This window comes from Lampris incognitus, chromosome 11, assembly GCF_029633865.1.
Source record: "Lampris incognitus isolate fLamInc1 chromosome 11, fLamInc1.hap2, whole genome shotgun sequence".
Taxonomy (NCBI): Eukaryota; Metazoa; Chordata; class Actinopteri; order Lampriformes; family Lampridae; genus Lampris; species Lampris incognitus.
Window position 1 is genome coordinate 57,404,879 of NC_079221.1, and position 23,693 is coordinate 57,428,571.

At 44.1% G+C, this 23,693-nt stretch overlaps 1 protein-coding gene across 1 annotated transcript in view; it reads right to left on the reverse strand.

Moving 5' to 3' along the window:
• The window catches only part of LOC130120436 (titin-like), a 236,549-nt gene that overhangs the window by 127,293 nt on the left and 85,563 nt on the right, over positions 1-23,693 (reverse strand). Inside the window, 24 exon segments of the mRNA XM_056288972.1 lie at positions 1,526-1,804; positions 1,920-2,186; positions 3,695-3,964; positions 4,186-4,354; positions 5,095-5,192; positions 5,412-5,678; positions 5,946-6,069; positions 6,882-7,024; positions 7,568-7,694; positions 10,185-10,324; positions 10,450-10,716; positions 11,095-11,361; positions 15,341-15,607; positions 15,874-16,000; positions 16,172-16,311; positions 17,666-17,929; positions 18,056-18,322; positions 18,479-18,745; positions 18,907-19,033; positions 19,252-19,391; positions 19,548-19,817; positions 19,926-20,204; positions 20,291-20,689; positions 21,572-23,003. Coding sequence (XP_056144947.1) covers positions 1,526-1,804; positions 1,920-2,186; positions 3,695-3,964; positions 4,186-4,354; positions 5,095-5,192; positions 5,412-5,678; positions 5,946-6,069; positions 6,882-7,024; positions 7,568-7,694; positions 10,185-10,324; positions 10,450-10,716; positions 11,095-11,361; positions 15,341-15,607; positions 15,874-16,000; positions 16,172-16,311; positions 17,666-17,929; positions 18,056-18,322; positions 18,479-18,745; positions 18,907-19,033; positions 19,252-19,391; positions 19,548-19,817; positions 19,926-20,204; positions 20,291-20,689; positions 21,572-23,003 — 6,397 coding nt within the window.

A 23,693-nucleotide genomic window follows, 5' to 3' on the forward strand; every position in this document is an offset into this window, starting at 1 on the left:
ATCTATCTATCTATCTATCTATCTATCTATCTATCTATCTATCTATCTATCTATCTATCTATCTATCTATCTATCTATCTATCTATCTATCTATCTATCTATCTATCTATCTGTCTGTCTGTCTATCTATGTCTGTCTGTCTGTCTTTCTATCTATCTATCTATTGTAAGTCTGTCTGTCTGTCTGTCTGTCTGTCTGTCTATCTATCAGTCTGTCTGTCTCTGTCTGTCTGTCTGTCTGTCTGTCTATCTATCTGTCTATCTATCTGTCTGTCTATCTGTCTTTCTATCTGTCTGTCTGTCTATATGTCTGTTTGTCTGTCTGTCTATCTGTTGTCTGTCTGTCTATCTATCTATCTATCTGTCTGTCTATCTATCTGTCTATCTATCTGTCTGTCTATCTGTCTTTCTATCTGTCTGTCTATCTATATGTCTGTTTGTCCGTCTGTCTATCTATCTATCTGTCTGTCTGTCTGTCTGTCTATCTATCTATCTATCTATCTATCTATCTATCTATCTATCTATCTATCTATCTATCTATCTATCTATCTATCTATCTATCTATCTGTCTGTCTGTCTGTCTGTCTGTCTGTCTGTCTGTCTATCTGTCTTTCTATCTGTCTATCTATCTATCTATCTATCTATCTATCTATCTGTCTATCTGTCTGTCTGTCTGTCTGTCTGTCTGTCTGTCTGTCTGTCTGTCTATCTATTGTAAGTCTGTCTATCTATCAGTCTGTCTGTCTCTGTCTGTCTGTCTGTCTATCTATCTGTCTGTCTGTCTATCTGTCTGTTTGTCCGTCTGTCTATCTGTTGTCTGTCTCTATCGATCGATCGATCGATCGATCGATCTATCGATCTATCTATCTATCTATCTATCTATCTATCTATCTATCTATCTATCTATCTATCTATCTATCTATCTATCTATCTATCTATCTATCTATCTATCTATTGTAAGCCTGTCTCTGTCTGTCTGTCTGCCTGTCTGCCTGTCTGTCTATGTCTGTTTGTCTATCTATCTATCTATCTATCTATCTATCTATCTATCTATCTATCTATCTATCTATCTATCTATCTATCTATCTATCTATCTGTCTGTCTGTCTGTCTGTCTGTCTGTCTGTCTGTCTGTCTGTCTGTCTGTCTGTCTGTCTGTCTGTCTATCTATCTATCTATCTATATGTCTGTTTGTCTATCTATCTATCTATCTATCTATCTATCTATCTATCTATCTATCTATCTATCTATCTATCTATCTATCTATCTATCTATCTATCTATCTATCTGTCTGTCTGTCTGTCTGTCTATCTAGCAGTCTGTCTGTCTATCTATCAGTGTGTCTGTCTGTCTGTCTGTCTGTGTCTGTCTATCAGTCTGTCTGAGTGAGCGGTTCAGATTTTGAGTCATGTTTGAAGTGGACCTTACTCTAGTTAACTGGTACAGAATATTACATCAATCCAAATGAAAAGCCTTCTTCATTACCCCTCAACAAGCTTTAGAAATGGTCATTTTGATGTCATCTACCTGCTACTTTAGCACAGGCGGTGCACTTGGCCTGTTCTCCTCTGTGGTTGGTCAGGCTGATGGTGTAATGGGCTTCATCTGCCTTCTGAGCATCTTTGATCCTGAGAGAGAAGACGTTGTCTCTCTGGACCATGATGAACTTGCTGCTCTCAAACATGGTCTCTTCGTTCTTCAGCCACTTGGCCTTGGCTCCCTCTGAGTTCACCTCACAGTTGAACACCACCTCGCTTCCCTCCTTCACCTCCGTGTCTTTAATAGGTGTGATAATCTTCAATTTCTCTGGAATAATGTGAACAAATAACCGTTTAGGAAACCCATGTTTCATCTGCTAAACGAGGACGTGCCTTGGTTAAGATGTTTGCTCTGAAAGCAAGACAGAAGACAAATGACTCACCAATCACATACAGATCAGCAGAGGCTCTTACGCTGCCGATATAAGCAACAAATCCTCCCTCGTCCTTGGTCTCACAGTGCTTCACAATAAGTGCTCTTCTCTTTCCTTCACTGACAACATCGTACTTGTCTCCGGCTTCAAGCTCCTTGTCCCCTCTGAACCATTTGACCTCATAGGTGTCCTTGGAGACAGAGCAGACAAACTCCGCCTTCTCTCCCTCCACCACCTCCTGGCTCTGAGGCCTGGAGATAAACTCAGCAGCAAGTTCTGGAGAAGGAAGAAAGTTGAGAGGTCATTTTCATTCATGCTAAGTAAGATGCTAAGTTGAGCCAACAAAGACTAGACTGTGACCTCTCCGTCACATGTACTTCCGTGGTACGATTACTATGTAGCAACTCCTCCTCCTCCCACCACTACGGTTTATATCATACTTCCATGGTACGATTACTATGCACCACCTCCTCCTCCCACAACTATGGTTTATATCATACTTCCATAATACGATTACTATGCACCACCTCCTCCTCCCACCACTACCGTTTATATCGTACTTCCGTGGTACGATTACCATGCACCACCTCCTCCTCCCACCACTACCGTTTATATCGTACTTCCATGGTACGATTACTATGTAGCACCTCCTCCTCCCACCACTACCGTTTATATCGTATTTTTATGGTATGACTACTATTTAGCACCTCCTCCTCCCACCACTATGGTTTATATTGTACTCTGTGGTATGATTACTATGTAGCACCTCCGCCTCCCACCACTATGGTTTATATCGTACTTCTATGGTATGATTACTATGTAGCACCTCCTCCTTCCACCACTACGGTTTATAACGTACTTCCATGGTACGATTACCATGTAGCACCTCCTCCTCCCACCACTACCGTTCATATCGTACTTCTATGGTATGATTACTGTGCACCACCTCCTCCTCCCACCACTACCGTTTATATCGTACTACCGTGGTATGATTACCATGTAGCACCTCCTCCTCCCACCACTACCGTTCATATCGTACTTCTATGGTATGATTACTGTGCACCACCTCCTCCTCCCACCACTACCGTTTATATCGTACTTCTATGGTATGATTACCATGTAGCACCTCCTCCTCCCACCACTACGGTTTATATCGTACTACCGTGGTATGATTACTATGTAGCACCTCCTCCTCCCACCACTACAGTTTATATCGTACTACCGTGGTATGATTACCATGTAGCACCTCCTCCTCCCACCACTACCATTCATATCGTACTTCTATGGCACGATTACCATGTAGCACCTCCTCCTCCCACCACTACGGTTTATATCGTACTTCCGTGGTATGATTACCATGTAGCACCTCCCCCTCCCACCACTTCCGTTCATATCGTACTACTGTGGTATGATTACCATGTAGCAGTCTGTGATGCCACCTGGTGCCACTTGGCTGTATCTGTAATGGCTGAGTCTCTTGTGGGGGGCTGTGGATAAAAGTGTCTGCTAAATGACTAAATGTGTGCAGTTATAATGATAGTTTCTCTTCAGCTCACTCTATATTTGTTACATTTTCAGTACACGGTTAGCCAAAGGTTTTAGGTGTGCATTACACTTCAAAGGTGCTATACTATGTCAGACAAAAACACGAGTCACTCAAAACATTTTCCTGTATGATGTTGAGCCCAACATCACGTCTAGCACTGCTTATGATGAGCAGTGCTAGACGTGATGTGTGCGGCGACAATAATGCTACAGCTGTTGGTCTACGTCTACATCCTTACCATTCAGCTTAAGGGTAGCTGATGTCCTGGCGCTGGAACTGAGCCTACAGTTGTATTCTCCAGCATCCTCCATCCTCAAGTCCTGGATGATCAGGATTCTCTTCTTTCCATCCATGATCTGCTCATACCTGCCTCCCTCAGGCAGCTCCTCTTCTCCTTTGTACCACGTGACCTCAGCACTGGCCTTGGAAACTTCACAGATCATCTTCATGCTGTCTGTCTCTGTTCCCTCAACGTTGGACAGGTTCTTGGTGAACCTGGCTGCTTCCTCTGTGAGATGACAGTATCACAGTGAGTATCTCATGGAGCCCTTGATGGCATGAAGTGCAGGCTGCAAAATCACAAGGACAGCCTACACCTTCAATTTTGTCCATTTTACTGTAACCAAGTGCCGAGATGTCCCCCAACATGTACGAAATACTCACTTAACTCATGACGAAGCCAAACCATTGATAACGCAGGGTAAAGGTATGTTACGTTTTAAGCCTTACCAACGACAGTCAGCAGCCCAGAAGTCCTGGAGGTCCTGGCATCACATTCATATTCAGCCTCATCATCGAATACTGATTTGTGGACGATAAGTATACGCTGGACTCCCTTGGCGATGATCTCATACTTCTTCCCCTTCCTGATCTCATTACCATCCTTGAACCAGCTGACCTACATGATCACATCCCAAAAATAATGAATTACCTCCTGGTGTTGGAGTCAAATCACTGCATTACATCACTGATGCCATTATAATTGACTGCCCGGACATGTCCTTTTTGGTCTTGTCACCCTTCACACAACTGAGGTTGGCTGCTATGGCAACAGCTGACATTTGAACATCTTCCTTTTTTTTTGGGACTTTTTTTCTCCCTTTTTCTCCCCAATTGTACTTGGCCAATTACCCCGTTCTTCTGAACTGTCCCGGTCACTGCTCCACCCCCTCTGTTGATCCAGGGAGGGCTGCAGACTGCCATATGTCTCCTCCGATACATGTGGGGTCACCAGCCGCTTCTTTTCACCTGACAGTGAGGAGTTTCACCAGGGGGTGGGAGGATCACGCTATTCCCCCAGTTCTCCCTCCCCCTGAACAGGCACCCCGACCAACCAGAGGAGGCGCTAGTGTAGCAACCAGGATACATACCCACATACCCATCCACAGACACGGCCAATTGTGTCTGTAGGGACGCCTGACCAAGCTGGAGGTAACACGGGGATTCGAACTGGCGAGCCCGTGTTGGTAAGCAACAGAATAGACCGATATGCCACCCGCACGCCCCGAACATCTTCAACTTAATGTCTACTCCCCTCATCATGTTAATAAAATCAGATTAACCTGCTTGTTGATGTGATTTATTCAGCCAAGCTGTGCTCTTGTATTTTTAAAGCTGCTGGTCTGAAACAGGGCCTACCTTAGCAGACTCACGAGACACTTCACATTCGAACCTGGCGGATTCCTTCTCTCCAACTTCCACATCATGGAGCGGCTTAGTGAACTCAACATGAGGAACTGTGGGGAGCGTGATTGATACACAATATTGGACCGTTATATAGAGTCTATTATAGTCATACTTATTTTCCAACATCTGGCAGTATTTTACCCTACACTGACACATCTTTTAAATCCCCATCCCCGGTTACCAGGCCGTCACTGTGAGGAACAATTTAAAGTGACCTAACAGTCACAAACACCATAAAGCCATTTATTCTGGTTGGGGTTCGGACTCACGCTGAACATCCAGGAAGCAGGAGGTTTTGAACTCCTTCGCATCACAAGTGTACATCTTGGCATCGTCTGGAGCGCAGTCATGGATGATGAGCGCTCTCTTGCGGCCATCGGCGATCATGTCATACTTCTTAGTTTTGCGGATCTCCTGTCCGTCTCTGAACCAACAAACCTCAGCGTTCTCTCTGGACACTTCACACTCCAGAGTAGCAGTGGCCTCCTCTTCAACCGTCTGGTCCTCCAGAGGCTTGGTGAACTCCACAGGAGGCTCTGGGTGGCAAACAGCACAACAGACCAATAAAGACATCTCTGTCATGGATGGAATAATCTGATAAAACTTGAAATTAAAGTAGGAGAGAAATATAAACTTCCATTTTGTGCAGAAAAGTCTCAAAACACAAATCCATTAGCTGTACTGAACATACAGGAAATAAATCTCTTCAATGTCTCCATATGAGCCACCTCTCTGGTGTGACTGTGAAAAATAACCTGACCTGGTTTTACCAGTGTTGTTTTTGCAGCACATCTCCATCTTACCCCTGACAGTGAGCTGAGCCGTGGTCTGGAAGTCCTTGGCGGTGAGTTGGACCTCGCCAGCCTCTGACAGCTTGACATCTCTGACAGTCAGAGCATGAGCCCTGCCCTCAGCCCGGGTAACCACCTGACCCAATCACAGCAACACAATCCTTTATGACACTACTTTCATTCATTCATTCAGTGACTAATTAATTGATTTATCTTTATTCATTACTTTTAGTTTCACTACAAACTACTCAGAGTCTACCAGTAACCTCATTTCAAAAATATAAATGAAGTACAAGAACATGACTGAAAACTTCAGGTTACTTCCATAACCCCAGTTCTCTGAGTAGCATGTGTGAGCCGTCTCACTATGGGATAAGCAGATCACTATGAGTCTACCAGTAACCTTATTTTAACGACATCAGTGAAGCACAAGAGCATGACGGAAAACTGCATGTTGTTACTTGGTTTGCTCTGTACTTTTTTCCTTGTCATTTTTATTGTAAAGAAATCTCCACCATTCTCCATGAATACAAGTCTTCTGGTCACCACCAACTCTTGACAGTGTTATAAATAACCAAAGAAATGCAGAGCATGATGGGACAGTCAACTGTTATCTTCAGCAGCTAGACCCCAACTGTGACCAGGCCCTTATATGTAGAAAGCCCCTCAGCCAACAGAACTCTGTAGACACCACACTTCTTCAGCTTTAACAGTTAATAATGAACCAGTGATATGAAACAGACCTAACTCATCCCTGTCTAGATATGAACTAGATATGCTTGGATTGGGAAGGTAAGCTCTGATATTCCGTGACAAAACGCTTCAACCAACCCTGTGAGTGGGACTGTATGATAATCTCTTAATATGTGCAAATATCAAAATGTACTGTGTGGCCAGTGGAAACCATGTTGTATTAATTTACACTATATTGTATGTTGTTGTCCTCACCCTGTCACTTGCTTCCATCTTCTGTCCTCCAACGAACCATTCCACAACAATGCCTTCGTAGGACAGATCACATTCGAAGGTTGCCGTCTCCCCAGCAGTCACTGTGACGTCCTTCAGAGGCCTTAGCAGACCAATGCTACGGGCTGGGAATGAAGTAGAAGACGACGTTAGCTTCCGCACCAGTCTCTGACTATCATCCAACCAGCAGAGCAACTCTGCTGAGTAACCCTGACTGAGGAAACAGGGCAGAACTTGGCTGGGTTGGCCTACTTTCTTGCCTGCTGAGAATGTTCTTTACATGTATCTGCCGAAAAGGGAGATTTAGAGGGAGACACAATGCTGACCCACCAATCACAGACTAGCCACTCTAGATAAGGTGTTGGGGCTTTAAAATAGCCGGTCAACCTGATTGGCTGTAAGCTCCAGCAGAGACAGAGACACTGGTTTTGGTCAACAAAGAAAACAGTAAGGCTTGTGTCTCCTAACTTATACGTGCGAGGTAATAAATGAGGAGACAACAGCGTATTAGTGTTTCCTACAGCTAAACTGCAGAGAAGATTATAACTCAGCTGGGAAATAATAAAACTAATCTGAAAGAATATACAGAAGCTTTTTTAACAAAAACAAGGCATTTACTGATGCGGATTTTTTAAAAATCAAATTGTGAAAGAGAAAAAAAATCTAACCTTTGACTCTGAGCTGGGCTGCAGATTTAGCATTAGCTGCAGAGAAGTCCACAGCTCCTGCCATGTCCATACGGACATTGTAGAGGATCAGCAGGTGCTTGGTGCCCTCCTCCTTCATCTCCACATCCTAGACAACACGAAGACAGGAACACCAAACGTTTGGCTTTGGAATCGGCTCAAGTACATGTAGTCTTACACAATTAAGATTATGCTTAAATATCCTTAGGTGTCTTTGTCCAAACTGAATCGTTCCCATGTTGTTTCTTCTTCAGAAAAATGGCAAACCTGAGCTTACAATGGGAATTCTCTACTAGCGGTGCACATTCCTAACAAGTCTTCCAGTATCCCAGAAAGTTGAATCAGTTCATCTGGACACGACAGAAACATTTCATCATCATCTCAGTGACCTCTTCAGTCTCACCTGACTGCAGGTATCCCGCCCTTACAAACAATACAGTGGCACAACCACCCAAACTGACGACCAGTTTCACATGCAAATATGAGTGTGACCATTAACTAGTTTCCAACTGTAAACAGAGCAATGTGGTGTAGCTGTTAAGTGCCAGGAGTATTGTTGTGACTTGTACATCGGGGAAACTAAACAGATGCTGGTCGAGAGGATGGCACAACACAGGAGAGCTAACACGTCAGGCCAGGACTCCACAGTCTACACCATCTACAGGCCAGGACTCCACAGTCTACACCATCTACAGGCCAGGACTCCACAGTCTACACCATGTACAGGCCAGGACTCCACAGTCTACAGACCAGGACTCCACAGTCTACACCATCTACAGGCCAGGACTCCACAGTCTACACCATCTACAGGCCAGGACTCCACAGTCTACACCATGTACAGGCCAGGACTCCACAGTCTACACCATCTACAGGCCAGGACTCCACAGTCTACACCATGTACAGACCAGGACTCCACAGTCTACATCATCTACAGGCCAGGACTCCACAGTCTACACCATGTACAGACCAGGACTCCACAGTCAACAGACCAGGACTCCACAGTCTACACCATCTACAGGCCAGGACTCCACAGTCTACATCATCTACAGGCCAGGACTCCACAGTCTACACCATCTACAGGCCAGTGGCCACTCTTTCAAGCATGAGGATGTGCACATCCTTGATAGGGAGGAACGCTGGTTTGAACGGGGAGTCAAAGAGGCCATCTATGTGAGAGGGAATGACCATCCCTGACCCGAGGGGGGGTGGGGGGTGGGGGCTAAGAGTACATCTGTCACCATTTTACAATGCTGCGATTGCTAGGGCTGCACGATATTAGGAAAACATGCGATATGCCATAACGTTGTTGAATATTGCGATGACAATCTGACTCACGATAAATAAACAAATATTGACGTATACAGTTTTAATGTCTTTCTGCTTCAGGTTTACTGCTAACACAGACCCCAGACAATGAACAGCCTATGAACAGCCTGTGCACACTGAATAAACACATGACATGCATTATTTCCATTCCAGCAACATGGTTTAATTGAACAAAATGCACCTGGCTACAGCCGCTATACAACAATGAACAAATACCACCAACTTGGTTGCATGGCAACGCAGCTTCTCCATCACTTTAACACAACATCTAGGAGGCCTATTTAAATATAGCAGCTACTAGGAGTTTATAGTATACATGATGATGTAACAGTCTCCATTTAAAACTGATGTCTTACCAGTTTTACAGAGTGAGTAACTGATGTTTCAATTTTATTTTTTACATTATAGTTTGTTGTTACTGAGGCGCAATCAGCAAAGTGACACTACCGGCTTTTTTCCAGGAGGGGGCACTGAAGTCAACACAAACTGCATATACCGTTTGTCATAGTTCAAGCAGTCTTTTGTGGTACGTATATCACGCTTGTTGATATCGCGATGAAGGTAAATTTTCGATATATTGTGCAGCCCTAGTGATGCAACTATTCCCCAGTCCTCTGTGAACAGTACACAAGGCCACTGTGACGTTGGTTGATGGTCACACCCTTATTTGCATATGAAACTGATGGTTGGTTTGGGTGGTTATACCACTGTATTGTTTATAAGGGTGGGGACACCTGCAGTCACTGTGTTGTTTATAAGGGTGGGGACACCTGCAGTCACTGTGTTGTTTATAAGGGTGGGGACACCTGCAGTCACTGTATTGTTTATAAGGGTGGGGACACCTGCAGTCACTGTATTGTTTATAAGGGTGGGGACACCTGCAGTCACTGTATTGTTTATAAGGGTGGGGACACCTGCAGTCACTGTATTGTTTATAAGGGTGGGGTACCTGCAGCCACTGTATTGTTTATAAGGGTGGGGATACCTGCAGTCACTGTATTGTTTATAAGGGTGGGGACACCTGCAGTCACTGTATTGTTTATAAGGGTGGGGACACCTGCAGTCACTGTATTGTTTATAAGGGTGGGGACACCTGCAGTCAGGGGAGAATGAAGAGGTCACTGAGATGATGATGAAACGTTTCTGTCAGTAAACGTTGTGCTCAGAGGAAGTGGTTCAACCTTCCGGGATGTTCTTACCTGGATTATTGAGCGTGCATCAAGACAAGTCCTCCAGTACATTTTTAACATTCAATAAAACAAAGCTCACTCACGGCAGACTGGCGGAGAGCCTCTCCTTTCAGTTTCCAGTTACCATGGACTTCCTCCTCAGAGATTTCTGTCTCGAACTTGGCTGTCTCAGTCTCTGTTACCTCCACGCTGTACAGCGGACGCAGCACCTTAATGTCCCGCTCTGAAGAGGGACAGAAGAGAGGTTCATTAATGAGCTCAGTCAGACAGGACATAAACTCTTCCGTTAAAAAGGGAATCAGCTAAGTCCCTGAAGTGCTAGATCTCAGAGTTGCCCAGAAGCATTACCTTCGATGTTCAGGTTAGCCGTGGTCTTGTCAGAGCCACAGTCACAGGTGTAGGCTCCAATATTGCTCTTTTCTGCCCTCTTCACCGTCAGGATGCGCTTCTTGCCATCAGACTGGATGAGAATATTCTTGGAGGGAGTGATTTCTTTACCATCTTTGAACCATTTGACCTCGGCTACTGCCTTGCTCAGTTCACAGACCAGCTTCACCTCGTCCTTCTCCACAGCAGTGTAGTTCTGCAGCTTAGAGGTGAAGTATAGGTCTCCCTCTGCAAATCAATGACAGATTTCATTTTTGGACCAAATCAGTGGAGCGGTAGATTGTTTTGTCCCCTGCCACAATAAACTGACAAACTATTTAACCTTTCACCCGCCAAACTAACTGAAACATGAGCGTGAGCACTTGTGCCCCGAGGAAAGTCCGTGTACTGACGACGGCAGGACAAACACTTGAGATGTTTTTCAGAAGCAGTGTGCAGAGGATTTCTTAAATTGTGCTATCCGCCACATCTTCACGCCTGTAAACAACAGAGGTTCAAGATGTCTGACGGACCAGGTGCCGAGATCCCACCTTGCTTTGAATGGTCTGAACCTACCAAGCAGGGTTTTTGTGTTTCTCTGGAAGACAGAAATATTGGCGTACTAACCGATGACAGTAAGCATGGCTGTCACAGTCTTGCCCATGGCCTCCACCTTGATCATGGATGTGTCATCGATGGTGACCTCCTTGAAGGCCAGGGTGTGGATCTTGCCCTGATCCGACATGTGGACGACCTTGCTGGGGTGCAGACGAACATCATTCTTGTACCAGGCAACCTGGATGTCCTCGTGTGAGAGTTCAATACTGAACTCTGCTGTCTCACGTTCCTTTACCGTCACATCCTTGATAGGCTTGACAAACTCCAGGCGAATACCTGTCAGCAGGGAAGACCACGGGCAATAAGAGATGTACATCTGAAGACTCAACATATATATATATATGTATATATATAAGGATATTAAGAGGAATAATATTAATATATTATATTATATATTTTAAATATTATGTATACTATATATTACATGATATTATTATATTATAAAACATTAATATTCCACTCCTCATTTGTTGAGCACTTTTATCAACACCATTGATGGTTTCTGAAAAAAAGCTATGTATATATATATATATATATATATATATATATATATAAAAGCTATATATATCTAGTTTGTATATCATTTTGTTTTGTTTTTTTTGCAAATGGAGGGCTCCTTGTTTCTCTGAAACTGGAGAAAAGGCACAGCCTCTGAAAGCGATTTAGGAGCAGAGTTTTTTCTTTTGTCTACAGGGATTTAACATCTGCCTTAAATAAACTTTTAACCGCATGGGCTGGCTTTTCAGTAAAAGAAAGTACGGATGCAAAGCTATATATTTATGTTTATACATGCGTTTATGAAAACTGTGAGTGCCTACAATAGATTAATAAATATAAAGAGCAACTAAAAACACAATTTGAATTTATATATTCAAAAATACATTGTTGATAAATCTGTAAATGTTCTAGAAGTATAAATTAGTGTGAAAAAGAGTTTTTATGCTTTTCCCCATATTATTTCTATTCATTTTCAGAATTAATTTCACGTGTATTTATTCCTCTATTTCTCTGTGTATTTCTTAATTTATTATCGTATCCAGCAGTGAGGTGGAGGCTACCACTGACGTAGTGGTACAGACGGTTACGGCGAGCTGCCAGGAGCCTCCAGACTGCTGGTGTTCATGTGCAACCTGTCCCAGCATGGCTCGCTGGTACATGTAGTAACTGGCTCGCTGGTACATGTAGTAACTGGCTCGCTGGTACATGTAGTAACTGGCTTGATGGTACATGTAGTAACTGGCTCGCTGGTACATGTAGTAACTGGCTCGCTGGTACATGTAGTAACTGGCTCGCTGGTACATGTAGTAACTGGCTCGCTGGTACATGTAGTAACTGGCTCGCTGGTACATGCAGTAACTGGCTCGCTGGTACATGTAGTAACTGGCTTGTGGGTGCATGTGGTAACTGGCTTGCTGGTACATGTGGTAACTGGTTTGATGGTGCATGTAGTAACTGGCTCGCTGATACATGTAGTAAGGTGCTTGATGGTACATGTAGTAACTGGCTCGCTGATACATGTAGTAAGGTGCTTGATGGTACATGTAGTAACTGGCTCGCTGGTACATGTAGTAACTGGCTCGCTGGTACATGTAGTAACTGGCTCGCTGGTACATGTAGTAACTGGCTCGCTGGTACATGTAGTAACTGGCTCGCTGGTACATGGAGTAACTGGCTCGCTGGTACATGTAGTAACTGGCTTGTGGGTGCATGTGGTAACTGGCTTGCTGGTACATGTGGTAACTGGTTTGATGGTGCATGTAGTAACTGGCTCGCTGATACATGTAGTAAGGTGCTTGATGGTACATGTAGTAACTGGCTCGCTGGTACATGTAGTAACTCGCTCGCTGGTACATGTAGTAACTGGCTTGTGGGTGCATGTGGTAACTGGCTTGCTGGTACATGTGGTAACTGGTTTGATGGTGCATGTAGTAACTGGCTCGCTGGTACATGTAGTAACTGGCTTGTGGGTGCATGTGGTAACTGGTTTGATGGTACATGTAGTAACTGGCTCGCTGGTACATGGAGTAACTGGCTCGCTGGTACATGTAGTAACTGGCTTGTGGGTGCATGTGGTAACTGGCTTGCTGGTACATGTGGTAACTGGTTTGATGGTGCATGTAGTAACTGGCTCGCTGATACATGTAGTAAGGTGCTTGATGGTACATGTAGTAACTGGCTCGCTGGTACATGTAGTAACTCGCTCGCTGGTACATGTAGTAACTGGCTTGTGGGTGCATGTGGTAACTGGCTTGCTGGTACATGTGGTAACTGGTTTGATGGTGCATGTAGTAACTGGCTCGCTGATACATGTAGTAAGGTGCTTGATGGTACATGTAGTAACTGGCTCGCTGATACATGTAGTAACTGGCTCGCTGGTACATGTAGTAACTGGCTCGCTGGTACATGTAGTAACTGGCTCGCTGGTACATGTAGTAACTGGCTCGCTGGTACATGTAGTAACTGGCTCGCTGGTACATGTAGTAACTGGCTCGCTGGTACATGGAGTAACTGGCTCGCTGGTACATGTAGTAACTGGCTTGTGGGTGCATGTGGTAACTGGTTTGATGGTACATGTAGTAACTGGCTCGCTGGTACATGGAGTAACTGGCTCGCTGGTACATGTAGTAACTGGCTTGTGGGTGCATGTGGTAACTGGCTTGCTGGTACATGTAGTAACTGGTTTGATGGTGCATGTAGTAACTGGCTCGCTGATACATGTAGTAACTGGCTCGCTGGTACATGTAGTAACTGGCTCGCTGGTACATGTAGTAACTGGCTTGTGGGTGCATGTGGTAACTGGTTTGATGGTACATGTAGTAACTGGCTTGCTGGTACATGTAGTAACTGGCTTGTGGGTGCATGTGGTAACTGGCTTGCTGGTACATGTAGTAACTGGTTTGATGGTGCATGTAGTAACTGGCTCGCTGGTACATGTAGTAACTGGCTCGCTGGTACATGTAGTAACTGGCTCGCTGGTGCATGTAGTAACTGGCTCGCTGGTACATGTAGTAACTGGCTCGCTGGTACATGTAGTAACTGGCTCGCTGGTACATGTAGTAAGTTGCTTGATGGTACATGTAGTAACTGGCTCGCTGGTAGATCTAGTAACTGGCTCGCTGGTACATGTAGTAACTGGCTTGCTGGTGCATGTAGTAACTGGCTCGCTGGTACATGTGGTAACTGGTTTGATGGTGCATGTAGTAACTGGCTTGCTGGTGCTTGTAGTAACTGGTTTGCTGGTACATGTAGTAACTGGCTCGCTGGTACATGTAGTAACTGGCTTGCTGGTGCATGTAGTAACTGGCTTGCTGGTACATGTAGTAACTTGCTTGCTGGTGCATGTAGTAACTGGCTTGCTGGTACATGTAGTAACTGGTTTGATGGTGCATGTAGTAACTGGCTTGCTGGTACATGTAGTAACTGGTTTGATGGTGCATGTAGTAACTGGCTTGCTGGTACATGTAGTAACTGGTTTGATCGTGCATGTAGTAACTGGCTTGCTGGTACATGTAGTAACTGGTTTGATCGTGCATGTAGTAACTGGCTTGCTGGTACATGTAGTAACTGGCTTGCTGATGCATGTAGTAGCTGGCTTGCTGGTACATGTAGTAACTGGTTTGATGGTACATGTAGTAACTGGCTTGCTGGTACATGTAGTAACTGGTTTGTTCGTGCATGTAGTAACTGGCTTGATGGTACATGTAGTAACTGGCTTGCTGGTACATGTAGTAACTGGTTTGATGGTGCATGTAGTAACTGGCTTGCTGATGCATGTAGTAACTGGTTTGATGGTGCATGTAGTAACTGGCTTGCTGGTACATGTAGTAACTGGTTTGATGGTACATGTAGTAACTGGCTTGCTGGTACATGTAGTAACTGGCTTGCTGGTACATGTAGTAACTGGCTTGCTGGTACATGTAGTAACTGTGGGACAGGCTCTCTGAATAGGGAAAGACTGTTTTTTTTGGAAATATGAGTTACACCAAAACAGCTCAAATTTTAATAGACAATATATACTGTCAGTACTTTTCGGATGGGCACATGATGAGTGGTGAAATTCCTCTTTATTTTACACATATATATCTATATGTTCCTGAATATATTATCAAATTGTTTGTTTTGAGTTCTCTTTATATATTGACATTTTTGTAATTATTATTTTATCAACTGAATTTTTGTTGTTTCTTAGGGTACTCTATACACAACTGAAGCTTTGAAATGGAATATTCTGGTAAATGTCCTCGTCATCAGTTACCTTGGATGATGAGCTTGCCAGTTGTTCTCTTGTCCTCAGCCTCAAATATGTACTTGGCCTCATCGTCATAAACAGCTGATCTGATCATCAGAGTGTGCATGTTCCCCTCATGGATGATCTCGTACTTTTCATCATTCTCCAGCTCCTGAGAGCCCTTCAGCCAGCGAACGCTCTTGGCCGCTCGGGACACCTCCACCTCGAACCTCGCCTCATCCTTCTCATATACATGCACGTCACTCAGTGGTGTGAGGAAGTTGAGAGGAAGTTCTGGAAGAGACGAGGCCATGTTGAAAAGAGCAAGACGTACTGAGAACTGTGTGGTCCTACACGCAGATGTCAGGAAACTCAACACAGCTGTTACTGCCTCCATGTGGAATAAAGGACTCCTTCTTTAGCCACTCTTTCTAAATGACCTGAAGGCAATCTTTTTAAGACCAATGAGCTATAAAATGTTGATTTTAGCAAAGTATGTGTTATGTTTAAAGGACACCAGTGGAGGGCAGACTGACACGATGAAGCAGGTCTACATTTACCTTTGACCTTCAGGTTAGCAGAACACTTGGCATTGGCAGCAGAGTATGCTACCTCGCCTGTCTGGGACACTTTGCAGTTGTACAAGATCAGCGTGTGCTTCCCGCCCTCCTCCACAATGTCAACATCCTGTCAACAGCAGATTGAAGAAACAGCATGAAGCGTGTGACATCGCACATTAAAACAAGGGTAACAGAGACAAAGACAGTACAATGTTATATCACCCATAGTATCTGGACTGAAACGGTCCTAGATATAAAATATTGCGTTGTTTTGCTGATCAGCTGACGAGGAACTTACAGGAGAGGGATTCAGGACTTCTCCATTAAGTTTCCACTGGCCATGAACATCATCCTCAGAGATCTCCACCTCGAACCGAGCAGTCTCTCCATCAAACAGCTCCACGCCATACATCGGGCGAACCAACTTGATGTCACGAGCTACGATTGAAAAATCAGAAACAAACTTTTCAAAAATGGAAATACTCCCTCAAAGCATCCTTGGACAGCAAAACTGAGCAGATTACCGTACTTCCCGGACTCAGCTGCTGTTTTTTTACTCGTCTGGCTGGTCCTGGGACTTCTACTGCAAATACTGCAAAGCAGCATCATGTAATGCTGTCGGATGACTACACTGCATTCTTTTTTTCTTTGGATTTTCCCCCTTTTTCTCCCCAATTGTACTTGGCCAATTACCCCACTCTTCCAAGTCTTTCTTCCTGGTCTCTGCTCCACCCCCTCTGCTGATCCGGGGAGGGCTGCAGACTACCACATGCCTCCTCCCATACATGTGGAGTCACCAGCCGCTTCTTTTCACCTGACAGTGAGGAGTTTCACCAGGGGGATGTAGCGCATGGAAGGGCCACACTATTCCCCCCAGTTCCCCCCCGCACAGACGCCCCGACCGACCAGAGGAGGCGCTAGTGCAGCAACCAGGACACATACCCACATCCGGCTTCCCACCCGCAGACACAGCCAACTGTGTCTGTAGGGACGCCCGACCAAGCCGGAGGTAACACGGGGATTCGAACCGGCAAGTCCCGTGTTGGTAGGCAACGGAATAGACCGCCCCGCCACCCGGACGCCCCTAATACACTGCATTCTAAATCACTAGGTGAAACTGTTTAATCTTGCGAGATCCAGGCTTAAGAATAGGGGCGACAGAGCCTTTGCAGTAGCTGCCCCTGATCTCTGGAACAACTTACCAGTATACTGGTAAGTTGGTAAGTACACTCTATAAGATCTGCCCAGACCCTAGAGACTTTTAAATCTTGGTTAAAGACCTACCTCTTCTCGCTGGCATTCAATTCAAGTTGAGCTTGACACCGTGATTTTATTGTGGAAATATACTTTTACTCTCATGTTTTATTGTTTACATTTTAATTTCTTTATTTTAATATGTCTTTTTACATATATTTTTATATTCATATGTGTCACTTATTTTATATTGTATTTTAAGCTTGTGAGGCATTTGGTTCAACTGTGGTCGTTTTAAATGTGCTACCTAAATAAACTTGACTTGACTTGTGGCTCAGCTTAAAATACTGCACCACCACAGAAATGCGACTCATGCACCGAAGCAATGTACATGTGTTTTTCTCCTCGCAACATGTTTTTTATACCTCAACGCAACATGTAGTCTGGGAAATACAGCGGTTATTTAGCTTTTGTTCAGAATTGTTGTACTTATTTAAAGATAATTGAAGTAATTCTATCTTCCTAAACTGGTGCGTAGTATTGCTGGTTTAAAGAGACTGCATTTTTGCTGTTAATTTCTCTTGTTTTTCAGTCTCACCTTCAATGTTCACCTTGGCCATGGTCTTGTCTGTTCCACAATCACATACATATGTTCCTTTATCTTTATCCTCCACTTTCTTAAGGTTCAGAACCCTGCGTGTGCCCTCAGACTTCATCACCACCATCTTGGAGGCAATGATCTCCTTCTCATTGTGATACCACATGACAGGGACGTCTTTGCTGAGTTCACACTCCAGAAGGACCTCATCCTTCTCTGTAGCGGTGTAATCCTGCAGCTTCACAATGAAGACAGCGTCTCCCTCTGAAACGGGGCACAAAGTTCCGGCAGTTAATACAGGCAGACGTACATTCTCTCCTCGGGCACATGACAAGGGTATGGGGACAAAATGGAAAGAAGGAATAAAAGAAAAGGACTGATGTCAGTTACCTATGACCGTCAGTTTGGCCATTGAGTAAATTCCTTTTGCCTCTGCCTTAATCTGGCAGGTATCATCTAGAGTCAACATCCTCATTTCTAGCGTATGTTTCTTTCCATCAACATGGGTGAGCACCGTTCTGCTCACGTGGAGTTTGACTTCATTTCGATACCAAACCACGGGAATATTCTCATGAGTGAGCTCGAGCTCAAATCGAACCGTTTTACCTTCTTTCACTGTTTGGTCCTGCAGTAGCTGGACGAATTTGAGCCTCATGCCTGGAATACAGCAGGTGGGTACACAAAATGGCCACATACAAAACCATGCATCCGTTAACATAGAGTGCATCCATCAATATAAACAACAAAGGAACGATATGATGATCCTCCGGAGGAGGAACGGGAACTGAAGATGTTTTATTGCCCAATACTTACCCTCCACTGTCAGTTGAGCACTCGATTTTTGGCCAAGAACTTCAATAGTGTACTGTGCCTCATCATCAAACTCACAGCCATTTATAATTAGCATGTGCTTCTTTCCATCATCAATGATGTCATATTTAGGGCCTGGGGTGATGATGTCAGATCCCCTCAACCACATGACCTTAGGCACATCTTTTGTGATGGTGCATTCAAATTTAGCCTGTTTCTTTTCAGGCACAGAAACATCCTTCAGCGGGACAGTAAAGCCCATTTCAATTTCTGTGAGGTGTGAATAATAAGCAGTTACTCACAAAGTCAACACATCCTTTGCCGTTCTTACCTTATTCACTCTGCAACCCCCGTCCCTCCAGCACAAAGGCAAATCATTCAGAGCACACAGACAATAATGGAACTCAGGACTATTTCTGTCAGTTGCGCACCTTTGACTGTTAGCACAGCGCTGGTGACGGCGTTCAGAGCCTGGTAGGACACTTCACCAGCCTGGTCCAGCTGAACGTTCTTCAGAGTGAGGAAACGTTTCGCACCCTCAGCCCGGATGTCACACATCTAAGAGAGAGCAAAAAAAAAAAAAAAATTAAATGATTTTTACTCAAATCTGAAGTGGTCATTATTACTTGCATTTGTTGAAATACAAATAAATGTACATGAATGCTCAGAACAGTCTGCACAGATGAAGGAACAATGAAAGAACTTTCCGATTAAAAACAGGCAAAACTGAAAAGCAAATCCGGCCAGTGGCCGTTATGTGGTTTAACATGTCTTACCGGTGACCTTGTCAGAACTTGGCCCCTGAGTTTCCATTCTCCAGCCACGTCCTCCTCAGAGATCTCAGTATCAAAGTTGGCTTCCTCTTTCTCAACCACCTCTATGCTGGCAAGAGGTTTCAGAATCTCAGCCTCACGCTCTGCAGGAGAAAAGTGTAATTAGGGCGTATTGCATCATTAATTCACAAAGATGAAACACATTACATTTTAAGTTTCCTGCCCCACGACTTCAATTCAAGGACACACAATCTTACTAATTTTCAATATTATTTTCTGGTTGTGTGTGTATAACCAACCTCCAAGGGTAAGCTTAGCTGAGTATTTCCGGTCCTCAACCACAAAGGTATATTCCGCTACATCATCAGGCTGGCAGTTATTGACGGTAAGAGTCATGTCCTTTCCATCCTTCTTTATCTCCACCTTATCAGAAGGCGTAATCTCATTCTCTCCTTTGAGCCACTTCCAGTTGGGAGTGTCCTTGAAGAGCTCACATTTGAAGGTGGCGGCTGCTTTGGGTTTGACGTGTTGATCTCTCAGTGGTTTCACAATCCAGTCTTTGATGATTTCTGTTAGGAGGCAAAGTTTAAACAAAATTAAAGTCCGCTGTATTATGTCCGAGATGATCAAACTTTAAAATGCAACACAAGCTCTACCAGGTGCTGTCATCTGCTCACCAATCACTTTTACGTTGGTTGTCGTCTTAACATCTTCTTGAGCAGCCACTTCACATGTGTAGACTCCAGCATCTTCCTCAGTGGAGTTCTGGATGGTCACTGCGTGCTGCAATCCAATGATATTAATGGCCACCTTGCCAGCCTTCTTCTTCAGGACCTCACCATTCCTCTTCCAAACCACATCTCTCTCTTTATTCAATTCACACGTCAGGTACATTGGCTGTCCTTTTATGCATGAGGTCTCCTCTTCCAATTCCTTTACCCATTTCACAGGCAGCTCTGCAACACAAGGAAACCATGCATTATTCATAATTTACTTTGGGCAACATCAAAAAGTTGGCAAAAATTAAAAGTAGTCAGTTTACCTTCAACAATGAGCTTAGCTGAGCACTGTACTTCCTTGCCAGCATTCTTAGCCACACAGGTGTATTCACCAGTATCAGACAGCTGGACATCAATAATGTTCAGCTTACGATCTTTGCCATCAGAGGTGAATTTGTGCTTGGGGCTCTCACGGAGGTTGCTGCCATCCTTCATCCATGAAGTTATAGCGGTGGAGGGTGAGACCTCACAGTCAAACACAGCAGATGAGCCAATGGACTCAGCCTCCTTTAACACAATGTCTTGGAGTTTCTTAATGAACTTCAGAGGAACAGCTTTCAGTTTGAATCCTCCGAAAGGATCCTCTGGTGGTGATGGGCCTTTTCCACCAGGCCTCAGGCCCCTTCCCCTGCCACCATCACCAGGAGATGGGGTTTGTCTTGCTGCAAAGCCAAGAAGAAACAAATTATTTTAAAAAAATGTATTACTTCATATATGACGATGATGATGATGACAGTGAAGAATCAGACCTAAACAATTGAATGTTTAAGATCTTACAAGTGTTAAAAGAGAAATAAGATTAAAGGATATAAAATGAAAAGTTGACCACAACTGACACACTTGACAAACAATATTTGAGAAGCGTGTTCACTGGGAGCTAAGAGCGTAATCTCACCCCCAAATCCCCTGCCTCTGCCTTTGGGTGGCTCCTCTGTTGGCTTTCCATCTGGACAGAAAACAACAGGATGAGATTTCTTCTACGTTTGAAGAGTTTTCTGAAGCATAAATGTGGCACCAGAAACCAAGATACGATGGAAGGAGATGATAGCTGACAGGAAACATGCTGCTTCTTTAAGAAATGTTGTTCACATCCAAAATTAACAAAGCTGAATGGACCAACATATAACACACACTGCAATGAATGAAGGAGATGAAGACAATGTGATTAAACCCAGACAAATGAATGATTAGTGGGACAAGGAACATAACTAGATACAAGATGATTTATAGAGCTAAGTGTCCCACTGAACACCATTAACAGTGATTTCAAGAGACACTCAAAATCAAATGGACACTGACATAACTGAGACAGACATCTAAATGAACAAAAAGAAGAAAATGGAATGCTAATGATAAATAGCTGCATGGATGAATGATGTCACACGGGATATATTAGAATAATGGACGGGTGGTTGAAGCAATGGATAGATGGGTGCATCAGATCATTAAATGAGGAAGTGGATGAAGATTAGATGGGTCATCTATGGCAGGATGAAATGGGCTCCAGGCTCGTTGGTTGGAGAGTTCAGTGGCTTTCACCTCACCTTTTTTGCCACCAGGCATTCCTGGAGTCTCCATTGCACCATCCTCTCCTTCTCCTTCCCAGTCCTCCTGTGAAACCAGCTCCCAGCTCCAGGCCTCCTCTTCTTCCTCCACCTGGGCTCCATACTCCTCTTCAAAGACCTCCTCCTCAGGCTGGGTGGAGACTTTTCTGAGTTGCACAGCTCCAGGAGAAACCTCCTTCATCATGGGAATTTTGCCTTTCCCAAGCTTCACTGGTACCTTAACTGGTTCTATAGCCTTCTCCTCTAGTGATGGCTTCTTAGGGACCTTTTTGAGAGTTACAGCTTCAGTGGAGTCTTTGGGTGAAACTGTTTTGGGAATCCTTTTGACTTTTTCAATACTTGGCTTTTTCTCGATGGGAAATGACTCCAGTTCTTTAGGCTTTGATTTATCAGCCTTGGGTGATGGGGTCTTTTTCAGCTCAACCTTCTTGAACTGTTCCACAGGCTTTAAGGCTACTTTCTCATTTTCCTTTTTGAGAGTTACAACTTCATCGGAGTCTTTGGGTGAAACCGTTTTGGGAATCCTTTTGACTTGTTCAACACTTGGCTTTTTCTCGATGGGAAATGACTCCAGTTCTTTAAGCTTTGGTTTATCAGCCTTGGGTGATGGGGTCTTTTTCAGCTCAACCTTCTTGAACTGTTCCACAGGCTTTAAGGCTACTTTCTCATTTTCCTTTTTGAGAGTTACAGCTTCATCGGAGTCTTTGGGTGAAACCGTTTTGGGAATCCTTTTGACTTTTTCAACACTTGGCTTTTTCTCGATGGGAAATGACTCCAGTTCTTTAGGCTTTGGTTTATCAGCCTTGGGTGATGGGGTCTTTTTCAGCTCAACCTTCTTGAACTGTTCCACAGGCTTTAAGGCTACTTCCTCTTTTTCCTTTCCCTTATCTACTCTTGGTGAAGGGGTCTTTTTCAGTTCCACACCTTTCTTCATGCTCACCACATGTTCCTGTCGCATTTCTCTCCCCTTTTCTTGTGCTTCTGTCTGTGGTGCTTCTTCTTTCTCCCTTGGAGGAGGTATGGGTCTTTTGGAGTCAAAAGCTGGCTCTATATCATTGTCCTTTGGCTTTTCAGCTTCCATCTTAGGAGTTCCTGTTCTTTCCACTTTTTTAAGCTGCAGCCCCTTTGGCTCTTTAGGAGTTTCATCTCTTGGAGTATGGCTGAGTGCTTTGGTTTCCATAGATTTCTTGTCCTCCTCAGCTATAGATTCTGACATTTCTTCAGCTCTGGGGACCTTCGTGAAAGGCTTCAATACAACCTGCTCCTTATCTTCATTTGCTGGGAATGTGATTTTAGACTTTGCGCGCAACTTGTCAGCATCTACTGGTTCTTCATCTTTTGAACTTTTATCAACCTTCTTCTTGGGTGCAATCTCCTGGTCTTTTGTAATATCAGGAATTGTGTCAGGGATCTTGGGGAGAGGAGTGGGCTCATCTTTTGGTCCTCTTAGAGCACTAGTGGGTTGTTCCTTCTGTGGTGTCCCACCTTGCCTGTATGGTATTAGTTCACCATCTTTCTTTGCCTCACTTTCTTTCTTAGTTTTTGGTGGTTCAACAGTCTCCGATTTTGCATGCTTTTCAAATGGTTTCAGGTTAACAATTTCTTTCTCCTCTTCGCTTTTTGGTAATTTTTTAATAGTCTTCTTTGTCAAACCTGGTTCAGGCTCCATATCTTTTGAAAGTTTAGTTTTTTTTGTTTGTGTTTTCTCATCTTTTATTTCCACCCTTTCATCTTCCTCCAGCTGGTCCAGTTCAGATGTCTTTTCCTCTGCAGGCAATACGCACTCTGTTCTCCCAATTGTTATTATCTCTCGATCTTCTCTAACATGAACTCCTTGGACTGTCAGTTCTGCATCATACTGTCTTGTTACCTCTGCTTTATGAGTTATGATTTCCTTCTCGGGCTCTTTGGGCTTGGTGGGCACCTTTTTCAACTTGATTTTTTGTGGCTCTTCCTCTGACAACAACCGTTTTTCAAATGGCTTCAGTTTAGTCGATTCTTGCACCATTTCTACATTAGGCAATTTAGTTGTTTTCTTCTTGATTAAACTTTGCTCCTTGGGTTCCTCGACTGCATGTGATTTCAGGGTTCTAGTCCATCC